The sequence below is a fragment of the Odocoileus virginianus genome, chromosome 27 (assembly GCF_023699985.2).
Source record: "Odocoileus virginianus isolate 20LAN1187 ecotype Illinois chromosome 27, Ovbor_1.2, whole genome shotgun sequence".
Taxonomy (NCBI): domain Eukaryota; kingdom Metazoa; phylum Chordata; class Mammalia; order Artiodactyla; family Cervidae; genus Odocoileus; species Odocoileus virginianus.
The window spans coordinates 43,807,499-43,828,383 of NC_069700.1; the positions used below are offsets into that span (position 1 = coordinate 43,807,499).

The 20,885-nt window shown below is 51.1% G+C and overlaps 1 protein-coding gene across 2 annotated transcripts; it reads left to right on the top strand.

Annotated features, from left to right (window-relative positions):
• Nucleotides 1-1,328: 1,328 nt before the first annotated feature.
• TRIM26 (tripartite motif containing 26) lies at nucleotides 1,329-19,634 on the top strand. Of its 2 annotated transcripts, none has more exons than XM_020888781.2 (8): nucleotides 1,329-1,418; nucleotides 9,420-9,906; nucleotides 10,071-10,166; nucleotides 11,672-11,902; nucleotides 16,150-16,172; nucleotides 16,646-16,761; nucleotides 16,999-17,031; nucleotides 17,569-19,634. In XM_020888781.2, the coding sequence occupies exons 2-8, from the start codon at nucleotides 9,469-9,471 to the stop codon at nucleotides 18,249-18,251; spliced, it is 1,620 nt and encodes a 539-aa protein (XP_020744440.1). In that variant the 5' UTR covers nucleotides 1,329-1,418; nucleotides 9,420-9,468; the 3' UTR covers nucleotides 18,252-19,634. The 2 variants fall into 2 exon arrangements, with proteins under 2 accessions (XP_020744440.1, XP_020744441.1); XM_020888782.2 differs by having other exon boundaries at nucleotides 1,347-1,436.
• The last annotated feature ends 1,251 nt before the right edge of the window (nucleotides 19,635-20,885 follow it).

Sequence of the window (20,885 nt, forward strand, 5' to 3'; positions counted from 1 at the left end):
TCCGGGGGATCTTCCCAACCCAAGAATACTGGGGTGGGTTGCCATTTCCTTCTCCAGGGGATCTTCCCAACCCAAGAATACTGGGGTGGGTTGCCATTTCCTCCAGGGGATCTTCCCAACACAAGGATTGAACCCAGGTCTCCTGCATTGTGGGCAGACGCTTCACCGTCTGAACCACCAGGGAAGTCCTAGAGACAGGGAGAGGACAAATAAGTAGCATGAAATCATTTAAGGAACATTTTAAACATGTCTTCCAAAACACTAACTAAAAGAGTAGGTAGTTGGAGGGCCTATGTGCTGACCGCGGTGACTGTCCCGCCGGCCCAGGGGAGATTGTGCCTGGGACACAGTAACGACTGCATACGAGTCGCTTCACAGCAGTGGAGCGAGCCGCCCGGACACTGGGGCTGGTCAGCTTCCCCGCCTGGCGCGGGGGTGGACTTGCATGAGCTGCTAGGAAATCTCCCCACCAAGGATCCTGGGACCCTGAATGCCCATCCGTTTTTCAGGCTCTGTGGTTTCTGAATCCAGCACCCAAGAGGGGAACAGCCCAGACCCCTAAGCTCTTGGGATTTCAGTTTTCCCTTCTGTCAAATGGGTACAAAAATGCCTGCCTGGTTTAAAGATAGTTTATGTAAAGCGCCTTACTCCTCGTAGTCACCTCGGAAACAGTAGTTAATTTTTGTAAATAGCCCCCTGAGACTATCTGTTTGCTAAGATCCTTCCTGGTCCAGGAAGCAAATCTAGGCCAGATTGGGTCAGGGAAATGCAGTTGCTCAGTCGTGTACAATTCTTTCTGATGTCATTGATTGTAGTCTACCAGGGGATCGAACCCAGGTCTCCCGCATTGCGGGCAGACGCTTTACCCTCTGAGCCACCCGGGAAGCTTTAGGGTCAGGGAGTCCTATTTAATGTTGAGCACCTGGCAAACGCCACTTGGATGCCAAACGTCCTCCCGGTGGGGCGGCAATCGGGAGGCGGGGAGGGTTTTACCCATTGCAGAGTCCTACAAAGGGGTCTCATGAGCCCTTAAGTTTCGCCTCCGTCCATCCTGCAGCGCAGGTGCGCGCACGACGCGCCAAACTCAGAATATAGCAGGCGCTAAACCTAGGCTCGGTAGCATTTCAGTTTCGGTTTCTCTGCCCCTGCTGTCCCACCCCTCGCGACGGCCCGGGGATTTGCCCAGTGATCAGTGACGTAAGGGAACTAAGGCTCCCATTGGGAGGAGGCATTCAGCAGCGACCAATCCGGGTGCTGGTCCGGGGGGAAATCTCGGTGGAGGGCTCCGAAAAGCCGGGAGATTACCGGGCGGGGACGCGCTGTCGCCCTGGGTGCAGGCGGAGGAGCGCGACCCGGAACTGACCGCTGCGGTAAAGATCGACCCCAGCTCGGGATTCGCGGCCCGGAGCTGGGGACCGGTGAGTAGGGGCTGCCAGGTGAGGAATGCTGCAGAGCAGCAGTCACACACGCGCCCCGGGGGCCGGGCGGCGGCCGCGCGGGTAGAATGGGGCCGGGCCGCCGGGCGCGCTCGGGAGAAGGGTGAAGTTCGCGCCGTCCTCCCTCCCGGCCTAATCCTCCTGCTTGGCTTGGGCCTCCATTCGCTGTGTCCTCGTGGGTCTTCCTCGCTTTCGCGTGTCCAGCTCGGGCACCCATCCATTCTTGTCTCCAGAGCCAGAAGTAATGGGGCCCAGATGACGGCCTCATTGCTTGGGGCCGTGCAAACTGCCAGTCTGGCCCTAGAACCAAAGTCATGGTATTTTTTGTTTTGTTTGTTTAATTGGTCAGAATAAACCGGTTTAGCCACGTATAGCTGGAGCTTTGCCTTCACTCCTTCCTCTGGCCCATTAGCAATTTAGCATTTTCCCTGCTGCTTTTCACCCTTAGAAAAATGTGTAAATTTATCTTTGTGGAACAAATGAGAAGCTAACACCTCCAAATTCCCAGTACATTCCAGAGTTTGGCACTGCGACGGTTTGTGTGCGCTTCCTGAGAATGATATTGGTTCATTCAACAACAAATATCAGTGTCAGGGACCCTGAGCTAAAAATCATAATTCCTAGAGTTACCCCTGCCCCAAGTTTAAAAGAATCAGTTTTTTTAAAAATTGACTTTGTTTTGTACCTCAAATTGCAATTCCGTTTTTTTAAATAGTCTTTATTTTTTAGAACAGTTTTAGATTTATAAAAAAATTGGGAAGTTAGTACAGAGTTCCCAGTACCCCCAAACCTTTCCCCTATTCATTTATTAACATCTTACATTAATACGGAACATTTCTTATGATTAGTGAACCTGTACTGATACGTTATTATTGGCCGACATCCATAGAATTCACATTTTCATAGTTTTTACCTAAGTACTTTTTTTGCCTCATGATTCTACCCAAGTTACCATATTCCAATTAGTTCTCATTATGCTCTGGGTGGCTCAGAGGGGTAAAGTGTCTGCAGTTCGGAAGACGTGTGTTCGATCCCTGGGTCGGGAAGATCCCCTGGCGAAGAAAATGGCAACCCACTCACTCCAGTACTCTTGCCTAGAAAATCCCATGGACAGAGAAGCCTGGTAGGCTACAGTCCATGGGGTCGCAAAGAGTCGGACACGACGGAGCGACCTCAGCACTACTACTACATCCTCCCCTTGGCTGTGGCAGTTTCTCAAACCTTTTTTTATAATCTTGAGAGTTTGGAGGAATACTCCCCATATATATTATGTTATATTATAGGCTGCTCCTAACACTGGCTTACGGGTTATTGGGAGGAAGGCCACAGAGGTAGATTGCCATTTTCATCGCTTCACATCAAGAGAACATGCTTTATGACTTGATACTGGTCTTGATTACCTGGCTGAGATAGTGCTTGTCAGGCTTCTCCATCGTAAACTTTCTCCGCCCCCCTCGCCCACTCCTCCCTTCCATACTGTACTCTTTGGAAAGTAGTCAGACCCTGTGCAGAGGAGTGGGGAGTACGCGCCACCCTCCTTAAGGGCAGCTCTGTACCTGTGTTATTTTGCAATTCTTCTGCATGAGAGATTTGTCTCTTTTGCCTTATTTATTAAGTTATTCATTTATTCGTATCAGTGTGGACTCATGGATATTTATTTTATACTCAGGGTTATAATTCAGTACTACTTCATTTTGTTGCAACTTGAACCACTGGGAGCTCTTTTCGGCTGGCTTCTCTGCTCCTTTCTAGGATGTATGTTTATAGTGTATTTTGCTGTTGAGAACACTTTTCACTTGTGTGACCTCGCTTGAAGTCAGTTTGGCAAACTTGACATTCTTTCTTGTTAAGTGGTCAGGAAACTGAGAAGCAGAAAGTGGCTTCTTAGATGTCACTTCCTCCAAAGTGGGGAGGGAGTGACAGGCTGGGCTCAAACTACTGCAGAAGACCTTGCGACTGCAGTCGAGAGCCCATAGTTGGAATCGAGGCTTCTTGGGGTGACCTCAGACTAGGCTCTGAATAGAAAAAGTCGTGGAGAATGGAAAGAAATTAATTTTGGAAAGCAAAGGCTTAATTTGGCTGGCATCCAGGATGAAAGAATCTGCCTGCACTGTGGGAGACCCCAGTTTGATCCCTGGGTCAGGAAGATCCCTTGGAAAAGGAAATGGCAATGCACTCCAGTATTCTTGCCTAGATAATTCCATGGACAGAGGAGCCTGGTGGGCTACAGTCCACGGGGTAGCAAAGAATTGGACACTACTGAGCAACTAACACTCACTCACTCACTCTGAGTGAGTTCAAATTTGCCAGGTTGGTAGAAGTGCAGTGACCCTCCCCACCCCCGCAACTCCCAAACTATATGCGTGAAGAGAGGAGATCTGGGCAATGTTTGTGGCCAGGAGTGTCTATAATCAGAGGGGAGCCCTTGGAGTCTCCTGCTGAAAGGAGATTGCAAAGTGGGAAGGGAAGTATGGTGACGGGAGAATGAAGAAGATACGGGACTCTGGAATCATAGGATAGCATTTAGCCTCACAAACATTTACAGATTTTGTGTCTGATATTGAAGATATGGAAAGATCAGTGAGACATGACCCTTGGGTTCACATCCTGATTGGGAGAAAGATGGGTAAAAATATCAATTAGGAAGCAGTGCGATTGTAGCTATAATAACAGCATCTGTAGGAGCTTCCTGAGGGAGGGAATTCATTCAGCTCAGAGGTGGGATGGTCACTAGAAGGACCACAGATACTGGGGCATATCAGGCTTTCAAGGATGAGCTGGAGCTGACAAACTCATGTACAGGAGCATAGGGTGGGGAGTAGGGGTGGTGAAGAAGGGGCTGTCTTTCTGGCTCACTGTCTCTAACATTAGGCTGAAGCAGGATTCAGGGCTGGTTGGGGCCCGGATTATAGGGGGCCTGCGTGTCCTGCAATACAGCTTTGACCTCAGGAGCTTTGAAGCAGGAGGGTGACAGGATGAACTGCACATGTCGGATGACCCTGGCAGCACTTTATACAGGATATGCTATGTTTCATCAAATCTAAGATGTCATCCATTATTTTATGTTTCACATAGAAGATATCTTTGCCAGTTATATTATGGCATGTCATTGACCACATTTGAAAGATGCAAATGTGTGATGACATAGGTGACTCAAATTTGACTCCCTAACCGGTGGCTTAAGGCCCTTCTGCCTCTGGAGATTGAATGGTAAGACTGTCTCAATCTCACTATAGTTGTTGATTTCACTGACTCCATTTATGATCTTGAAGAAACTAAATTTGGTAAACTGGATTTTTCCTGCATAATAGCCTATTGTCAAAAGAAACCAATTTGGTGACTCTTTAGATCTCAGCAGTGACTTTATGTTGCACAGTAAAAACGCTGGTGTCTCCAGTTCTACCTGGTTCGGTGGAATCACAGCCAGCTTCCGGTTTATTGAAGGGTCAGAGGACCTGTCCACCCTGAGCAGAGGTGAATGGCTGCTGGTAGAAGGTAATTCATGAAATGACTTCCTCAGGTTTCAGGATTCTCGCTTGGGTAAAGGGAGTAGGGTGGACCATGTCATTGCGAAGACTTTTGCTGGCTCTTGTTTCTATGGTTTCTGTCCACCCAAGAGCTAGGAATGGCAAGGAGAGTGATAGTTTTACCCCTTACTGTGCAAACCTGTTGAGATCATCAGGCTGTGTTGAAGGCACAAGTGATAGAAGGGGCAGATTCACAGGGGAGCGTGATAAGCTAGGGAGGGGTTTGCGAGGGGGTCAGTTTTGCATTGCCTTGAAAGGGCTGGGTGTGAGGTGTGAGTAGGTGTTCAGGTCCACCCGCATCTCATTCAGGAAGCGCACTGCCTGTCGAATGTAAGGGGAGGGTGTTTTCACTTGGCGTCAGCAGTAACACGTGCCTGTTGACTTCTGTCAGCACACTCCGGTTTACAAAGCCCTTCCATTGAGATGACCTGATTGGAGCCTCCTGACAAAGGAGCTGGTATTAGGGCCAGTTTTGCAGTTTGCCTGGGCGAACAAGAGAGCGTAGTGGACTGGGCCGAGGCGTCAGCACCAGACACTGCATCCTTGCCACGTGCTCTTGGGCAGGTTGCTTCCCTCTGTGAACCTAAGTTTCCTGAGAAGAGTATCCTGAGCGTTAAATAACGTGAGGTGTGTAAATGGCCAGTAAGGTGGGTCCTACAGAAATACTGTCACCTAGAAGTTGACAGTCACCAGGCTGTTGAACCCAAACCTGAACCTGGATTCAAATCCAAGATTTACACCTTGGATCTACATGTTTTCAGCGATGCCAGAGTAAGCTTTCTTCAATATTTGTTATGCATTTGCGATGGAGCCTATGTAATGAAGCAATGGGATTGAACATAGAAATGTACCATGTTTCTTTTATTAGTTTCAGCACACTGTCACACAAATGCATATGCAATTAGCATTGCCTTCCGGTCCTCTGAATTTGATCATTTGTTCAACACCTGTGTCTTGAGCTTCTACTAGTATCAACACAAAAATCTCCCTCTTATGATTTTCAGGGTCTTTGGTAGTTACCAGACCCTTGTACAGATTATTTTAAGAAGGATGGAAAATTCTAGCCCCTCTCCTTAGAATTTTTCTGACTTTTATTTTTTCTTGTTGAATTATTTAAAAGTAAATTGTAGTGGTATTATATTATATATGTGCGTGAGTGCTCAGTCACCAAGTTGTGTCCAACTCTTTGTGACCCCATGGATTGATTGTAGGCCACTAGGCTCCTCTGTCAATGGAATTTTTCAGGCAAGAATACTGAAGTGGGTTACCATTTCCTACTCCAGGGGATCTTCCTGACCCAGGGATAGAACCCACATCTCTTATGTCTCCTGTATTGGCAGGCGGGTTCTTTACCACTAGCAACACCTGGAAAGCCCCTGTGCAGTCCTAAACCCTGCAGCATGCATAGCCTAAAAATACGGACATTCTCATACATAACTTTAATAAATGCCAATAAAAATCAATAACAGTTTCTCAATATGATCCAATACCCAGTCTTTAGTCGGTTTCCTCTAATTGTCCCCAAATTGTTCTATAACTTTTTAAAAAAGCCAAAATCCAGTTAAAGTATTTGCATTTGGTTGTTATTTCCCTTTAGTCTATTTATATCAAGAACAATCCTGCTTTATTTTTCATAGCTTGACTTTTTAGAAGACCATGCCAGTTGTCTTGGGGAATGTTTCATGTTCTCGATTTATCTGATTATTTCCTGATGATGTGGTTTATAGCTCATCTCTATCCTTTGTATTTTTGGTAAACTGAAAGGTAGGTCGAAAGATTTGATTCATTCTTGTCAAACATTTTTGGTAGGACTACTGCAAAGCTGACATTGTACATTCCTGTGGCACCACACTGAGAAACATATGCCAGTCTGTCCCTTTATTAGTGATGCTGGATTTGGTCACTGGCTAAAGCCATCACCGGATATCTCCCTTATCAAGATACACTAGGGAGTAACCCACTGGGCCATACCGTGGCACCATGGAACTGTCCTGTCCCCTAGTACCTTTCATCTCATGGTTTTAGCATCAGATGATGATCCTTGTCTTATATAGTGGGGGTTGCAAGATGATGTTTTTCTAATTCTGTTATCCCTCCTACACTTTTTCACTGGTGTTCTTCCATAATCCCTGGACAGGTTTGTTCATCTAGTACATATGCGATCATTCATATAATGTTGGGGATTTAAAGATCCATCAAAGTCCAGCATGGAGCCTGGGTTAAGAACCCCTGCTCCAAGTGATGAGGGTATCAAGTTTTGTGTGGACTGGGAGCCATAGCTGAGCTTTTCATAGTCCTTTTATTCATCTGGTCATTTGCAACAGAATTAATTTCCCAGCCCTAACTATAAACACATGCCATCCCCCATTACAACAAAAGAAACAAATAACCTCAACCTTTGAACTTTCAAGCTCCTAGCAAAGTGATTGGTGAAGGGCTCCATTGCCCACAGGAATCACCAACACTGCCGCCCACTGGTCCCAACCTTGTGTTGGGATGACAGAGGATGAGGTGGCTGGATGGCATCACCAACTTGATGGATGTGAGTTTGAGCAAGCCCCAGGAGTTAGTGATGGACAGGGAAGCCTGGTGTGCTGCAGTTCATGAGGTCGCAGAGAGTCAGAAGACAGCAACTGAACTGAACCTTGTGTTACATTTCCGAGTGCTGGGTTAGGCTCACTTCCTCAACAGACAAACCAGGGAGTTGCACCAGGCAATCCTAGACTTTTCTTATTAACATTCTAAAAACTTTATTACCTGCATTTACCAGTTAAATTCTTTATAATCATTTGAGCTTTGTAGGTACAGGTCTTTTCCACACCTGTTACATCTCTTAAAGTCACACATCTCTAAATCTGTTGGAGCTTCTGGTTGGAGTTCATTGTCAGTAGTAAAATAATCCCTTGCATTTGTACAGTACTTTCACTTTATAAAGCACTTTTTATATATTGCTGCATTAGATCGTCAAGAAGTAGACTTTGTATTCCTATGTTGTTTTCTCTTTGGGGCTGTATTTCTAGCTCATTCATGTCACTACAGTGAAAGAAATTGAAGGCCACTGAACTCTGTTGTAATGGACTTTCACATACACAATAAGTAATCAGGTTGATTTGCCTGTGGTTCCAAGGGCTTCATTCCAGCCTGGCAGTTATCTGCATGCCCTGTCTGCTGGCTGTCTTCCCAGACTGCTCCGGTGGCCTACCATGGGCCTCCACCCCATAAGACTTTAACTCTGGAGCCCATGTGTCACCATGGCATTTCAGCCTTACTTCCTCTCTTGCTGCCACTTTAAATTTCCACTCTTGCTTTACTTGTGCTTTGAATACTCACTGGATTTGGTAGCCAAGGGTTCTGGATTCTCTTCTAGATTTCCCCTCAATACCATGCTTATGCCTAATACTTTTAGCATAATTCTTTTACTCAACCCATGTAGAAACCCTTGAAGGTAAGTATGACTCTCCCCATTTTATGGATGGATAAACTGAGGCTCAGAGAACTTAAATGAGTTTTCTCTTGTCTCACAGTGTAAGGGCAGGAGGCAGCTGTTGGTTTAGGTGTGCTGAGGCTTCTAACCTCAGACTGGAAGTGTGCCAGGGCTACAGAGGTAAACAGGACTAAAGTCCTCTGTGCTCAACTTCTGTGCTCCCTCTGAGAGCCATGCTCTCATCCACACATCCCTGTCAGAACCACCTGAAGTTTCCTCCCACGTTGGTTTCAGTCAGCCTCCTGTTAGCAGGAGAGGGCCAGGCCCGCTGCATGGAGGGGCACAGCTGAGAACGAGTCCGTTGTGGCCCTGCGGTGCTCTGCCAACAGACTGAGTAGGTAGGGACCAACTCTCTAGGGCAAGTGAACCGTCAAAAACTCACACAGCCCAAGAAAACATCTGTAAAGGAGGACACCTGAACTCAAGTCTTGATGCTCCTTGAGTCTCAGTAAAGAACCTCAATGCACTTAGTCTTTGAAACCTGAAGTCTGCAGGGCAAACAAAGGAGTCTCTAGACTCCGTCAAGGCCCCTTGTGAACAGTTGTGCAGCCCATGCACTGCACAAGTCAGGGAGCACTGCACATAGTAGGTGTTGTGGATTTGTATATTACGACAGTTCAGCAGGTAGTTATCTGGTGTCTTGTTCTCTCATAATTGGTACTTTAGAGCAATTTTCCAGAAGATGGAAGGAAAGGGTCTTGAGGTAGGAGTGTGTTCCCAAGAGTACGGCATGGGCTGGTACCTGCGCTGCTCTCCCTTCTTCCAAGCTACACACTCTGGGCCTCAGTTTCCTCGTCTGTAAAATGAGGGTGTTGGACTTGAGGATCAGTAAGGTCCTTTCCCTCTGATTCTGGGGGAGCCTCATAGGAGCTGCGATTGACTGGTCGATTGCTTGGGCGGGTAGCCCCATGTGAGGCTGCCACTCCTGCCCCTCTGCTGGGCCTGCTGTTGACTCCGTGTCTGGTCCCCAAGGAGGAGAAGTCCCAGCCGGTGAACAGGGCCCCTCTGAGCTCGGGACACCATGGCCGCGTCGGCACCGCTGCGGAGTCTGGAAGAGGAGGTGACCTGCTCCATCTGCCTCGATTACCTGCGGGACCCAGTGACCATTGACTGTGGCCACGTCTTCTGCCGCAGCTGTACCACTGACATCCGCTCCGTCTCAGGGGGCCGCCCCGTCTGCCCCCTGTGCAAGAAGCCTTTTAAGAAGGAGAATATCCGGCCAGTGTGGCAGCTGGCCAGCCTGGTGGAGAACATTGAGCGGCTGAAGGTGGACAGGGGCCGGCAGCCGGGGGAGGCGGCCCAGGAGCAGGCGGACGCGAGGCTGTGTGAGCGGCACCGGGAGAAGCTGCACTACTACTGCGAGGACGATGGCAAGCTGCTGTGCGTCATGTGCCGGGAGTCCCGGGAGCACAGGCCGCACTCGGCAGTCCTGGTGGAGAAGGCGGCCCAGCCCCACAGGGTAAGCCCTCCGCTCCCCTGCAGGGAGGGATGCTCTGCTCGGCGCCCACCCGGAGGCGAGGCCTGGCGCAGGCCCCTCGGAAGGCTTCTCGCTGGCCAGGGACTCGGCCTGAGCCCACCCTCCTGCCTCAGCCCAGAGCATCCCCACTGCTTGTCTTTCTGCAGGAAAAAATCCTGAACCACCTGAGTACCCTAAGGAGAGACAGAGACAAAATTCAGGGCTTTCAGGCCAAGGGCGAAGCTGATATCCTGGCTGCGCTGGTAAGTGAGGCTGTCGAGGGAGAGAGAGCCCTGAGTCAGGCGATCTGCTGCGTGGAGCAGGAGCTCCTGAGCTTGTAGAGACATGGGTGGGAGGCCGCTGGCTCCCTGGGAGAGGAGCCCCGACCGGACTGGCAGCGGGAGACCTGGGTTTTGGCCCACGCCCTGCCAGTCCAAGGTCTGCGGGCTTGACCTGCTTCCTCATCTCACAAGTGAGGGCGTTGCCTGGATGTTGTCTAAGGTCCTTCTGTGATTCACCTCAGCTGCCGGGCCTGTTTGCTCAGCAGAGTCAGGGTGTGAGGAACTGAGGAAGGCCTGGCTTTGTCCTTCCTTACAAAAGTGGAAGAGAGACATTATTCCTGAGAGTGAGGGAAGCCAGAGGGTTTGGAAGGAGGGAACTGGCTCCAAGAAGAGAACTGAGAGGGGTGGGCTCTGCCAGGTGTGACTAGCTCTGAGGATGCTGTGTGTAGTGAGTCCATGGTTACCAGTAGTTAGGAAACAGAGGCAGCGCATTGAGTGCTTGGTTAGAGAGGCAATCAGGAAGGGAAAAAACTGATAGAGATTCCAGTTTTCTGGGGAAAGTCTGTTAGGGAAGCAGACACTGGAGGGTGGAGGGATGTTGGGGCCAGTCTTTGTGGTGAGCAGGTGGGCCCCGGGAGAGGCACGGTGAGGCAGGAGACGGCCCAACCCGGGCAGTGCCTCCAGGCGCCCAGTGTGCGGGGATGCTTACCAGGTCCCAGCCTGGACTCAGCAGGGAGACAAGAAAGGACATTACCCTGGTTGTAGACATTCCAGAGTTTCACTGAGGAAAGAGGAGATAGTCCTGTGTGGCAAGGATAGTGTGCATGCAGATATTTTACACATACTGGGAGGATGCTGAAGAGAGGGTTAGTCAGGCTTGAATAAAATTAATCAAGGGAAACATCCTGGAAGAGGCAAGCACACGCCAGTTGGAAACTGTGTTGGCTTACAGTGTTGCTCAGAGGGCCCTGGAACATACTGGTTTACCTAGAACAGCTGATGATGGCAGGCACTCAGGCTTCCAGTCCCATGAGGGAACTGACTTGACTGACTTACCATGTCTTCCCTGAGGAAAGGAGGTTGCCCCAGGAAGGCTCCAAAGCCGCTTCCAGCCCGGACACTGTAGAACTCATGAATGGGGTTAGCGAGGGGTGAAAGATCCAGCATGTGCACCCCCACACCAGATCCTGGAAGGGTCTTCCCCTCCGGGGCAGAGATGTCACCCCCTTCTGCCCCACACCAGATCCTGGAGGGGTCTTCCCCTCCGGGGCAGAGATGTCACCCCCTTCTCCCCCACACCAGATCCTGGAGGGGTCTTCCCCTCTGGGGCAGAGATGTCACCCCCTTCTCCCCCACACCAGATCCTGGAGGGGTCTTCCCCTCTGGGGCAGAGATGTCACCCCCTTCTCCCCCACACCAGATCCTGGAGGGGTCTTCCCCTCCGGGGCAGAGATGTCACCCCCTTCTCCCCCTTCCCACCCCTGCAGAAGAAGCTCCAGGACCAGAGGCAGTGCATCGTGGCTGAGTTTGAGCAGGGCCACCAGTTCCTGAGGGAGCGGGAGCAGCACCTGCTGGGCCAGCTGGCGAAGCTGGAGCAGGAGCTCACAGAGGGCAGGGAGAAGTTCAAGACCAGGGGCGTCGGGGAGCTTGCCCGGCTGGCGCAGGTCATCTCCGAGCTGGAGGGCAAGGCGCAGCAGCCGGCTGCAGAGCTCATGCAGGTGAGCGACCTCCCTGGGGCAGGGAGCCAGGAGACCAGGACTGCAGGCATGGCCCTGCCTCTCCCTCACGGGACCTTGGAGAGTCTCTTCTTCCCGGGGCCTTGGTTTTCTTATCTGAAGCATGGAGACGATGCTCCTTATCCCCACCACTCACTGTAGCGATTGCATGAGCGTAAAATGAGACAGTTGGCATGGTGTCACTTCAAAAAGTAAACTTTTTACGAGCAAGAGTTTACAGTCTTGAGAAGTGCTGTAGAAATGGAAGGGAAGCTTGTTAGTATTTTCATGACTATCCTCCATTCTCATCACTGACGTCATGAGCCTGTCTTCTAACAAGTCACTGGCAGACACTGGTCTAGGGCAGGCTTTTTATGGTTCTGGAGATGAAGAAGCCTGTGGGGTCGGGGGTGGCTGAGGGACGGCTGAACGGTGGCTTCTCTTAAGAACCCAGAGGATCTTGAGGAGATGGGCTGCTGGGGAAGGGAGTCAGAAGACAGAGGTTTTCTCTGGGCCTGTGGCATCAGCCTCAGAGAATCAGGTGGTGAGCTGGCAGGGTGCCTCTGGGGCACCTGCTGGAGAAGGCAGCTTTGATGCTGAAGAAGGGAGGGTCATGGGTTGGAGTCATGGATGGTTGCTGAGTTGAAATGACACCACAACCCCTTCCACCGGGAGCCTCTCATAGGAGTCACACTGCCTTGAACAGGGCTTTGAACTGCCTTTGGGTGGATCATGTGTGATCCCTCTGCCCCGCAGCCCACAGGCCAAGAGACGGCCTGTGTAATGAGCTCCTCCACTTGCATGGTGGGGGGTGGCTGGCCTGTCTGTCGGCAGCGGGACCACCCAGGACGTCTAGGGAAACGCTGGCCCTGGGCCGTGGCAGGGCAAGTCGGTGGCGGGATGTCAGGGGAGATGGCAAGGCCCCCAGGTACATGTGCCACACAGGTGGCCTCTGCCTGCCTCTCTGTCGTTGTGGATTCTGACGGAAGCATTGGGAACTCTTCCGCTCCAGCCCTCAGTGATGAAGTCTCAGAGGACCAGCGGGTGGAAGAGTTCGTCCCAGGCCGTGAGGCAGATCAGGAAGTGAGTCAGAGCTCCAGCCCCAGTGTCCTGACTCCCAAGCCTCCGGCCTTTTGCTCTTCTTTTCTCTCAACTTTGCCCAGAGTGTCTCTCTGGCTCCTTCCTTTCCTCCTCTGTCATTCTGTTCCCTCAGGTTTCTTTCTCTGACTCTGACTAGATCACTTGCTGTCTCCCCTCTCCCTCCCCTTCAGGGGTGCACATCCTTCCTCTCCCCACAGCCCCAGCCACGGCCACCCACCATGTGGGTGTGCACTTGTGGACCAGAGAGGGACACAGCCAGGGTGCCGGGGGGCGGGGATCCGGTTGTGTCTGCCCAGAGGGGAGCTTCTCCCCAGTCCACCTGGAAGAGCTTTGTGGACCGACAGAGGCCCAGCCTTCAGCGCATCTGAGACCACTCAGATAGAAGGCACCCCTGGGGCCGGGTGGGAGGAGGGAGGAAGAGAAAGTGGGTGTCTGCTGGAGGTCAGCGCGGGAGTGTGGCGCTGGTGGGATTTCTCTCTGCGTGTTTGGGTCTGCCTTTGCTGAAGGAAGCTGGCCAGCTAACTCCTGTCCTGGTGTTAGTATTTCTCCAGAGATAGACTGTCAGTGGACAGTAAGGATGAGGCCCTACTAAGATGGGGGTCCTGATCCAAAATCTGGTAAAGAAATACAGGTGAGGAGATAAATACAGAGGCCTTTTGACAAAGGTGATAGGAAAGATCTCTGGAGCATCACTGTCAGGAGGAGGTTTAAGGGAGCTAGGGGAGGGGGGAGCACCTCTGGAGGGGACCAGGAACCAGCTCCTCAGTTCAGCCCAGGGTGGGCCTTGCAGGGTCGAGTGGCAATTGGTGACTCTGCCTTCCACTGTGGGCGCCATCCACATCCATGAAGAACCTTCAGGTTCTTACTACCCAGCATTGCTGTGATTCCTGCCCTAGGCTTGCTGCTCTGACTGCCTCTTTCACCACAGCCCCAGGAGTTGGAGGTGGGGGTTGGGGGCCCTCCAGGAGCCTTGGGCAGGTTGCTTCCCTGTGGAGGCCCCGGGTGTGAGGCTGCAGGTCATCTCAGGACTCCCAGGTCTCCCCTTGGGCGGCCTTTGGGAGAAGCGTTCCTGCACTGGCGCTCTGGATCCCATCCTGTCTGGGCGGCTCACAACCTGCCCTTAGATGAGCCTCAGTCTCTCTCTGTGAGACTCCAGTAGCAACTCCTGTATCTCACAGTCCACCCTCTTAGCTCCCTAATCCTGCCCACCTACTGCCCATTTATTTGCCTTTTTATGCCAGTATCCCTTGTGGCTCAGCTGGTAAAGAATTCTCCTGTAATGTAGGAGACATAGGTTCAGTCCCTGGGTTGGGAAGATCCCCTGGAGAAGGAAAAGGCTACCCACTCCAGTATTCTGGTTTAGAGAATTCCATGGGATGTATAGTTCATGGGGTCGCAAAGAGTTGGACACGACTGAGCAACTTTCACTTTCACTTTCCTGGCAGAGTTGTTGGCATATACTGTCTCAGATTTATCACCAGTCTGGAACTGGCTTGGACTTGTTTTGAGGGACCAAGGAGAAGGGCAACAAGTCTCTGGGCAGTTGCTTCACGGTGGCACATCGATGTAGCTCTCACCTGTTTGATGGCCTCTCGGGAGCAAGACCCCTTCTTCCTGAAATTTGCTGAAACAGTCCGCTGTAGGCACAACTCGGTGATTTCATTTGTTTCTCGAATTTCACTCTCTCAGAGGTTACTCTGCCCCCACCCTTACCCAGTCCCCCTCCAGGTTACCCTCTTCCTATAGCACCCATCACTTAATGGCATCATTTAATGGATTTGTTAGGTTGACTCTTTGCTGTCTGCTTCCCCCTGTTAAGAGATTTGTGTCTCTTTTTTTTCTTGCTCTATCCCCACTTCTAGAGTGGCACCTGACACATAGGAAGCACTTAATATTTGTGGAATTAGTGAAAGGAAGGCAAAAATTACCATCAAGTGTTATGGAGGCTTTAGACTCACAAAAAGGAAATAACCAGCGTCTCACAAGAACCCCCTCCCCATTCTACCATGTCCTGTCACCCAGGTAGCACCATTCTCCATCCTGCGCAAACTGTGGCCTGTCCTTAGTTGTTCTTTACCAGTATGTCCAGTCTGTCTCACACCTGGCATGTGCTGCCTCCCTGGCCACACTGTACTGCCCTAGTCAGGGCATCGTTACTCTTGCCGGTCCACAAACCAGTCTCCAGACTGCTCCCCCATGTTGGCATTATCTCTCTTAATCCATTCTGTACAGGGTGGCCAAGTGCTTGATCCTTTAGGATTTTGGCTAGCTACTATACCAAATGAGTTACTTTTCTGCCAGTGACAGTTCAGACATGAGGGGTCTAGAGCTGTCAGGGCAGCTGTCCACATGGTCAGCCAGGGAGCTGGTTACTTCCGTCTGGTGGCTTTACCAACCTCAAGGGATGTTGTCCTCAGCTCTGTAGCCGAAGTTGGGCTCACCCTTGTTTTCAAAACTGAGCCAAGCAAAAAGGGGAAGAAGAATGGAATTTTTTTTTTTTTAAGGACATAATCCCCAAATTATAGCCATTGCTTCCTTTTATATCCCATTGGCTGGAACTTAGTCACATGACCATACCTGGTTGCAAAGGGATCTGGGAAATGCAGTTTTTGGTAACGCTCTGCCCAGCATTATTTCACAGATTCTATTACTACAAGGAAGAAGGGGAGAATGAATTCTGGAGGGTTGTTAGCTGTCTCAGCCACTGTGAAGCAGATCACATACAATCACTGCCCTATTTGAAACTCTTTGGTGGCTTGCTTCTGAATGTGGCACAGAATTTGAACTCCTTACTGTGCCTGCCCAGCCCTGCATGATTCGGCCCCTGCCACCTTTGCCAAGCCCTTTCTCACCCTGCTTTCCTCCCACTCTTCACCTGGCCAGTACCTTTTCCTTCACATCTGAGCGCAGGTGTCATCCTCTCAGAGAAATTGGCTCAGTCATCCCCTGGCCCCCCTCCATTTGCTCTGTCATTGTGATTATTTTGTTTGTTTTCTTTTTGTTTTATCCTTTGCTGCTGCGAGAATGTCAGCTTCATAAGGAAAAAACGGTATTTGTTCATTGATGCAGCCTGGTCTCTAATAGTGTTGATACATATGGACGAAGTCTTCTTTAATTCACACTGATGCTTGTGCTTTCTTCCCTTCCAGGACACCAGAGACTTCGTAAACAGGTAACAGAGTTTCGTTTTCACAGTGCACCTCATTCCCTTGTGCCTGTGTCCCTTCCCCTGTTCCTTGGCCATGATCCAAATTAGTGGCATGTGATATGGGGTCAGAGGTACCCACATCCCAGGGTTCATCACGATGACCTTGTCTCATGGAAGCAAGTACACATCTTTGAGAACTGGTGGAGACTTGGTCTGTACCAGAGCAAGTTCTCTGTATGATCTCCACTCCTGGGCCCACTAGCCTTGTCTGAGACGGGACAGGTGGTGTGAGGACACACCTTGGTAGAAAAAAGAGCTCTGGATGTTGAGTCTGCTGGTGGTCGTAAATCCTGGTTCAGCCTTGGACTGAGTACCTTTGAGGGCCTGTTTCTCTGTTACCTGGGATAATCATACCTTTCCCTCCTCTTTCATAAATTGTCACAAAGATTGAGAGAAGTGTAAGAGGAGCTAAGTAACAGGTTTGTCTGTCATCTCAGGTATCCACGGAAGAAGTTCTGGATTGGGAAACCCATTGCTCGAGTAGTTAAAAAAAAGACAGGAGAATTCTCAGATAAACTTCAGTCTCTGCAGCGAGGCCTACGAGAATTCCAGGGTAAGGGTTGGGGAGGGTCTTGGGGTGGGATCAGGACTGGGGTGCTGCTTTGAGAAGAGGGTACCTGGCTCCTTACTGTGTGTCTCTGACCTCATTCCTCTGAGGTCTCCTGGGGTTTTCTTTCTCCGTTTTCTTCACAGATGGGCCCTTGGCACAAAATTAGTACTATTTGAGTGAGAAACAGGCTCCTAAGTTTGCTGAGCTCAAGGGTCATTGCTGTCCATTTTTCCTCTCTAGGGAAGCTGCTGAGAGACTTAGAATATAAGACCGGTGAGTATCCAAAGGGTTGTTCCCAGATTTATCACAAAGAGTACTCTCCCCACAGCGTCCTGCCCCCCCGATCGCCCGCCCTCTCGTCCAGCAGGGGCAGTTTCCCAGCTGCACATCTGAAGCCCCCGCCTTGTCTTTTCTGACCCATCTGCTGCTCTTCAGTCGGGAGTAGAGGCCTCCACTTGATAGTCTGACCCCTCCTGCCCCAAGGTTGGTTATTTTGTCCTTGGAGGTCCTGCCACCAGTCCTTTGACTAAGTCCCTGTGACTGACTGCCTTCTCATCAGCCTGATCACGTGGCTCCTGTGTTCGCAGCAAGCTGCCGTGGCTTCATAAGCCCAGAGACCTCTCTGCCCCGGGCCCCACTGTGTGCTCCCTTTGACCCTGCCTTCACCGCAGACCCACGAGGGGCCTGGTCACACTGCCGTAGGTGTGGCACATACTCCTTGGATCATGCAGCATGGCACCCCTGCCGTGGAGACTGGGGTCCCCTCCCGGCCTGCTGGTGACACCGTTGCTTCTTCCTCTGTCCCCACAGTGAGCGTCACCCTTGACCCACAGTCGGCCAGCGGGTACCTGCAGCTGTCGGAGGACTGGAAGTGCGTGACCTACAGCGGCCTGTACCAGGGCGCCTACCTGCACCCCCAGCAGTTTGACTGTGAGCCGGGGGTGCTGGGCAGTAAGGGCTTCACCTGGGGCAAGGTCTACTGGGAGGTGGAGGTGGAGAGGGAGGGCTGGTCCGAGGATGAGGACGAGGGGGACGAGGCGGAAGAAGGGGAGGAGGAGGAGGAGGAAGAGGAGGCCGGCTACGGGGACGGATATGACGACTGGGAGACGGACGAGGACGAGGAGTCGCTGGGGGATGAAGAGGAGGAAGCGGAGGAGGAGGAGGAGGAAGTTCTGGAAAGCTGCCTGGTGGGGGTGGCCAGAGACTCGGTGAAGAGGAAGGGAGACCTCTCCCTGCGGCCGGAGGACGGCGTGTGGGCGCTGCGCCTCTCCTCCGCCGGCATCTGGGCCAACACCAGCCCCGAGGCTGAGCTCTTCCCAGCGCTGCGGCCCCGGAGAGTGGGCATCGCCCTGGATTACGAAGGGGGCACCGTGACTTTCACCAACGCGGAGTCACAGGAACTCATCTACACCTTCACTGCCACCTTCACCCGGCGCCTGCTCCCCTTCCTGTGGCTCAAATGGCCCGGAACACGCCTCCTGCTGAGACCCTGAGCCCCAGCTCCTGGCCCCACACCCACTGATGCTGCTCTTTGGAATTCTGGGCTCTGTGACAGGAGGGGAGGTGTCTGGCCAGAGCACCTGGAGAAGGCGAGGGAAGGGGCCCCATGTCCGCTGCCGTTCCCTCCCTGTGGCCCCGGCCCCTCTGGGACCTCTCTCAGTGCTCTTCCATCCATCCTGCCCTGGGGTCTTCTCCTGCCCTGGGGTTCCTGTGCTGACTTCTGACCCTGAAGTCCAGAAGGGCTCCTCCCTCCTCCCCCCCACTGCCCTCGACCCAGCTCTGCCCGCCCTCGCCCCAAATGGCATCCCTTGCCAGCTGTTCTTGGGAAAGACCAGTTGACTATTACCCCCAAGGCCATTTTACTGCCCTCCAATCCCATGGCTTCTGCTTTGCCCAAATCCCCTTCTGCTGCCTGCCTCCACAGCACTTTGAGCACGCCTACCGCCACCCCAACTCAGAGTTAAGTATACATGAAAATGTCCCAGGTCATTTAAGCCGCCTGGAGTGCAAATAGAAAGCCTCTCCTTGTAAGGTGCAGGGTGAAGTCCATGCTTCTCTGAGATCAGGGCTGAGGTTTCCATCACTAGGAGGCGGGGCTCCCTAAAGCCATCTGTGGTCTCAGGGGGAATGAATCTAGGTACATACATCTTTGGGGTAACAGCTGGGGTCGGTGGTCGGTAAATTATCTCTGTGAGTTGGTCCTTCTGAGGAGAGTCTCGTAAAGAATCCAGAATGCCCTGCTCATTATTGGTTCATATAGAAGCACCAAGGCAAATATTCAGTCAAACAAAACCTCCCCTGCCTTGGAAGCCCTGGTGGGTGCTGCAGCGGGATATTAAGCTTCTGTCAATAGCTCCCCTCGATATCCAGGTCCCATTTTCCTAGGAGTGGGGCTGTGAGAAGGGCAGCAGGGGTCCCCAGCAACCCACCAGGTCTGCATGTCAAGAGAGGTTTCAGAGCATATCCTCATTGCCCATGGGCCCAACCCCCAGTCCCCGCCTCTGTCCAGGCTCTGCTTGTGCCCACAGTTTAGCACAAGCTCGTGTTCCAGCCAGATTACCTCGCAGCCTTTATTCTTATCCATTCCAGGCATTCTGCCAATCTCCTGCTGACTAATTTTAACCCCTGCCCTGCTCTAGGAGACTGTTCCCAGCTGCTGTGGATCTCAGGGTCTCTTAGCTGCCACATTGTCTGAAGTTGCGCTCTTTGTATGTTTCACATGCTGCCTGAGTCACATGTACATTCTGATTTCTGCCTCTAGTTTTGTAAGCTCATCAAGGACGGATACCACGTCTTCTGCTTCTCTTGTATTCTCCATGACACCTAGTTCAGTGCTGCGCACAGAGTAGGTGCTCAGTAAAAACTTGTTGAATGAACAGCCTGGATTCATGTGTATTTAATTGTGACTCAGATCAGACCTTCACAGTCTGTGGCCACACAAAGGTTCTGTTGATAGCAGTAGGCCAGGGTTTTCCTACGGTGCCCCTTCTAGATCCTTTAAAACTGCAGCTTTGTTCACTATCCTCTGCCTGCACACATGTGCTGTCATTGCTGGAAGTCCCCAAAGAAGAGCTTCGCCTGGGACACAGACCAGCCACTGCCAAGGTTCCAGCTTGTTCTTCCTCTCCTGCCGTGGCGACCTGGTGCTGAGATCCAGCTTCTGTAGAGCCGGGGCTCCCGTGAGAAGGGTGACATCCAGTACAGGACCCCCACAATCCTTCCCTGAAAAATGAAAGTGCCCCAACAGAGATATAACCTACAGAGTCAATTTCCCCTCCTGACATTCAGTTGTTTCACCATTTCTTGTCTGTCCTTTTTTGATTTTTTTTAAATTGTCATCTTAAAGGTAGGAGAGGGAGGATTACAGAAAGTACCTCTAAGATTATACTAAATGGCAAAGACCATATTTCCTCCTTGAACTCACGTGTGGACTTATTAATGTTTTTTCTTTTTAAAAGAATTTATTTTTTCTTTCTAAATACATACATGTAAAATGTGTTGATTACTAGAAATGTTATGCATTGATTATGCCTTAATTCACATTTGAATCTTGAGAGAATGTTAGTTTCAGGTGTACAGTAAAGTGAGTCAGTTCACTCGCTCAGTCGTGTCTGACTCTTTGAGATCCCATGAACCGCAGCACGCCAGACCTCCCTGTCCATCATCAACTCCCGGAGTCCACCCAAACCCATGTTCATTGAGTCGGTGATGCCATTCAACCATCTCATCCTCTGTCATCCCCTTCTCCTCCTGCCCTCAATTTTTCCCAGCATCAGGGTCTTTTCAAATGAGTCAGCTCTTTGCATCAGGTGGCCAAAGTATTGGAGTTTCAGCTTCAACATCAGTCCTTCCAATGAACACCCAGGACTGACCTCCTTTAGGATGGACCAGTTGCATCTCCTTGCAATCCAAGGGACTCTCAAGAGTCTTCTCCAACACCACAGTTCAAAAGCATCAATTCTTCGGTGTTCAGCTTTCTTTAGAGTCCAACTCTCACATCCATACATGACCACTGGAAAAACCATAGCCTTGACTAAACGGACCTTTGTTGGCAAAGTAATGTCTCTGCTTTTCAATATGCTGTCTAGGTTGGTCATGACTTTCCTTCCAAGGAATAAGTATCTTTT

Coding starts and splice junctions, on each gene's coding strand:
- TRIM26 (XM_020888781.2), top strand. CDS start 9,469: ATGGCCGCGTCGGCACCGCTGCGGAGTCTGGAAGAGGAGGTGACCTGC. Junction 10,167..11,671: donor CTGATATCCTGGCTGCGCTG/GTAAGTGAGGCT, acceptor CCACCCCTGCAG/AAGAAGCTCCAGGACCAGAG. Junction 11,903..16,149: donor CGGCTGCAGAGCTCATGCAG/GTGAGCGACCTC, acceptor CTTCCCTTCCAG/GACACCAGAGACTTCGTAAA.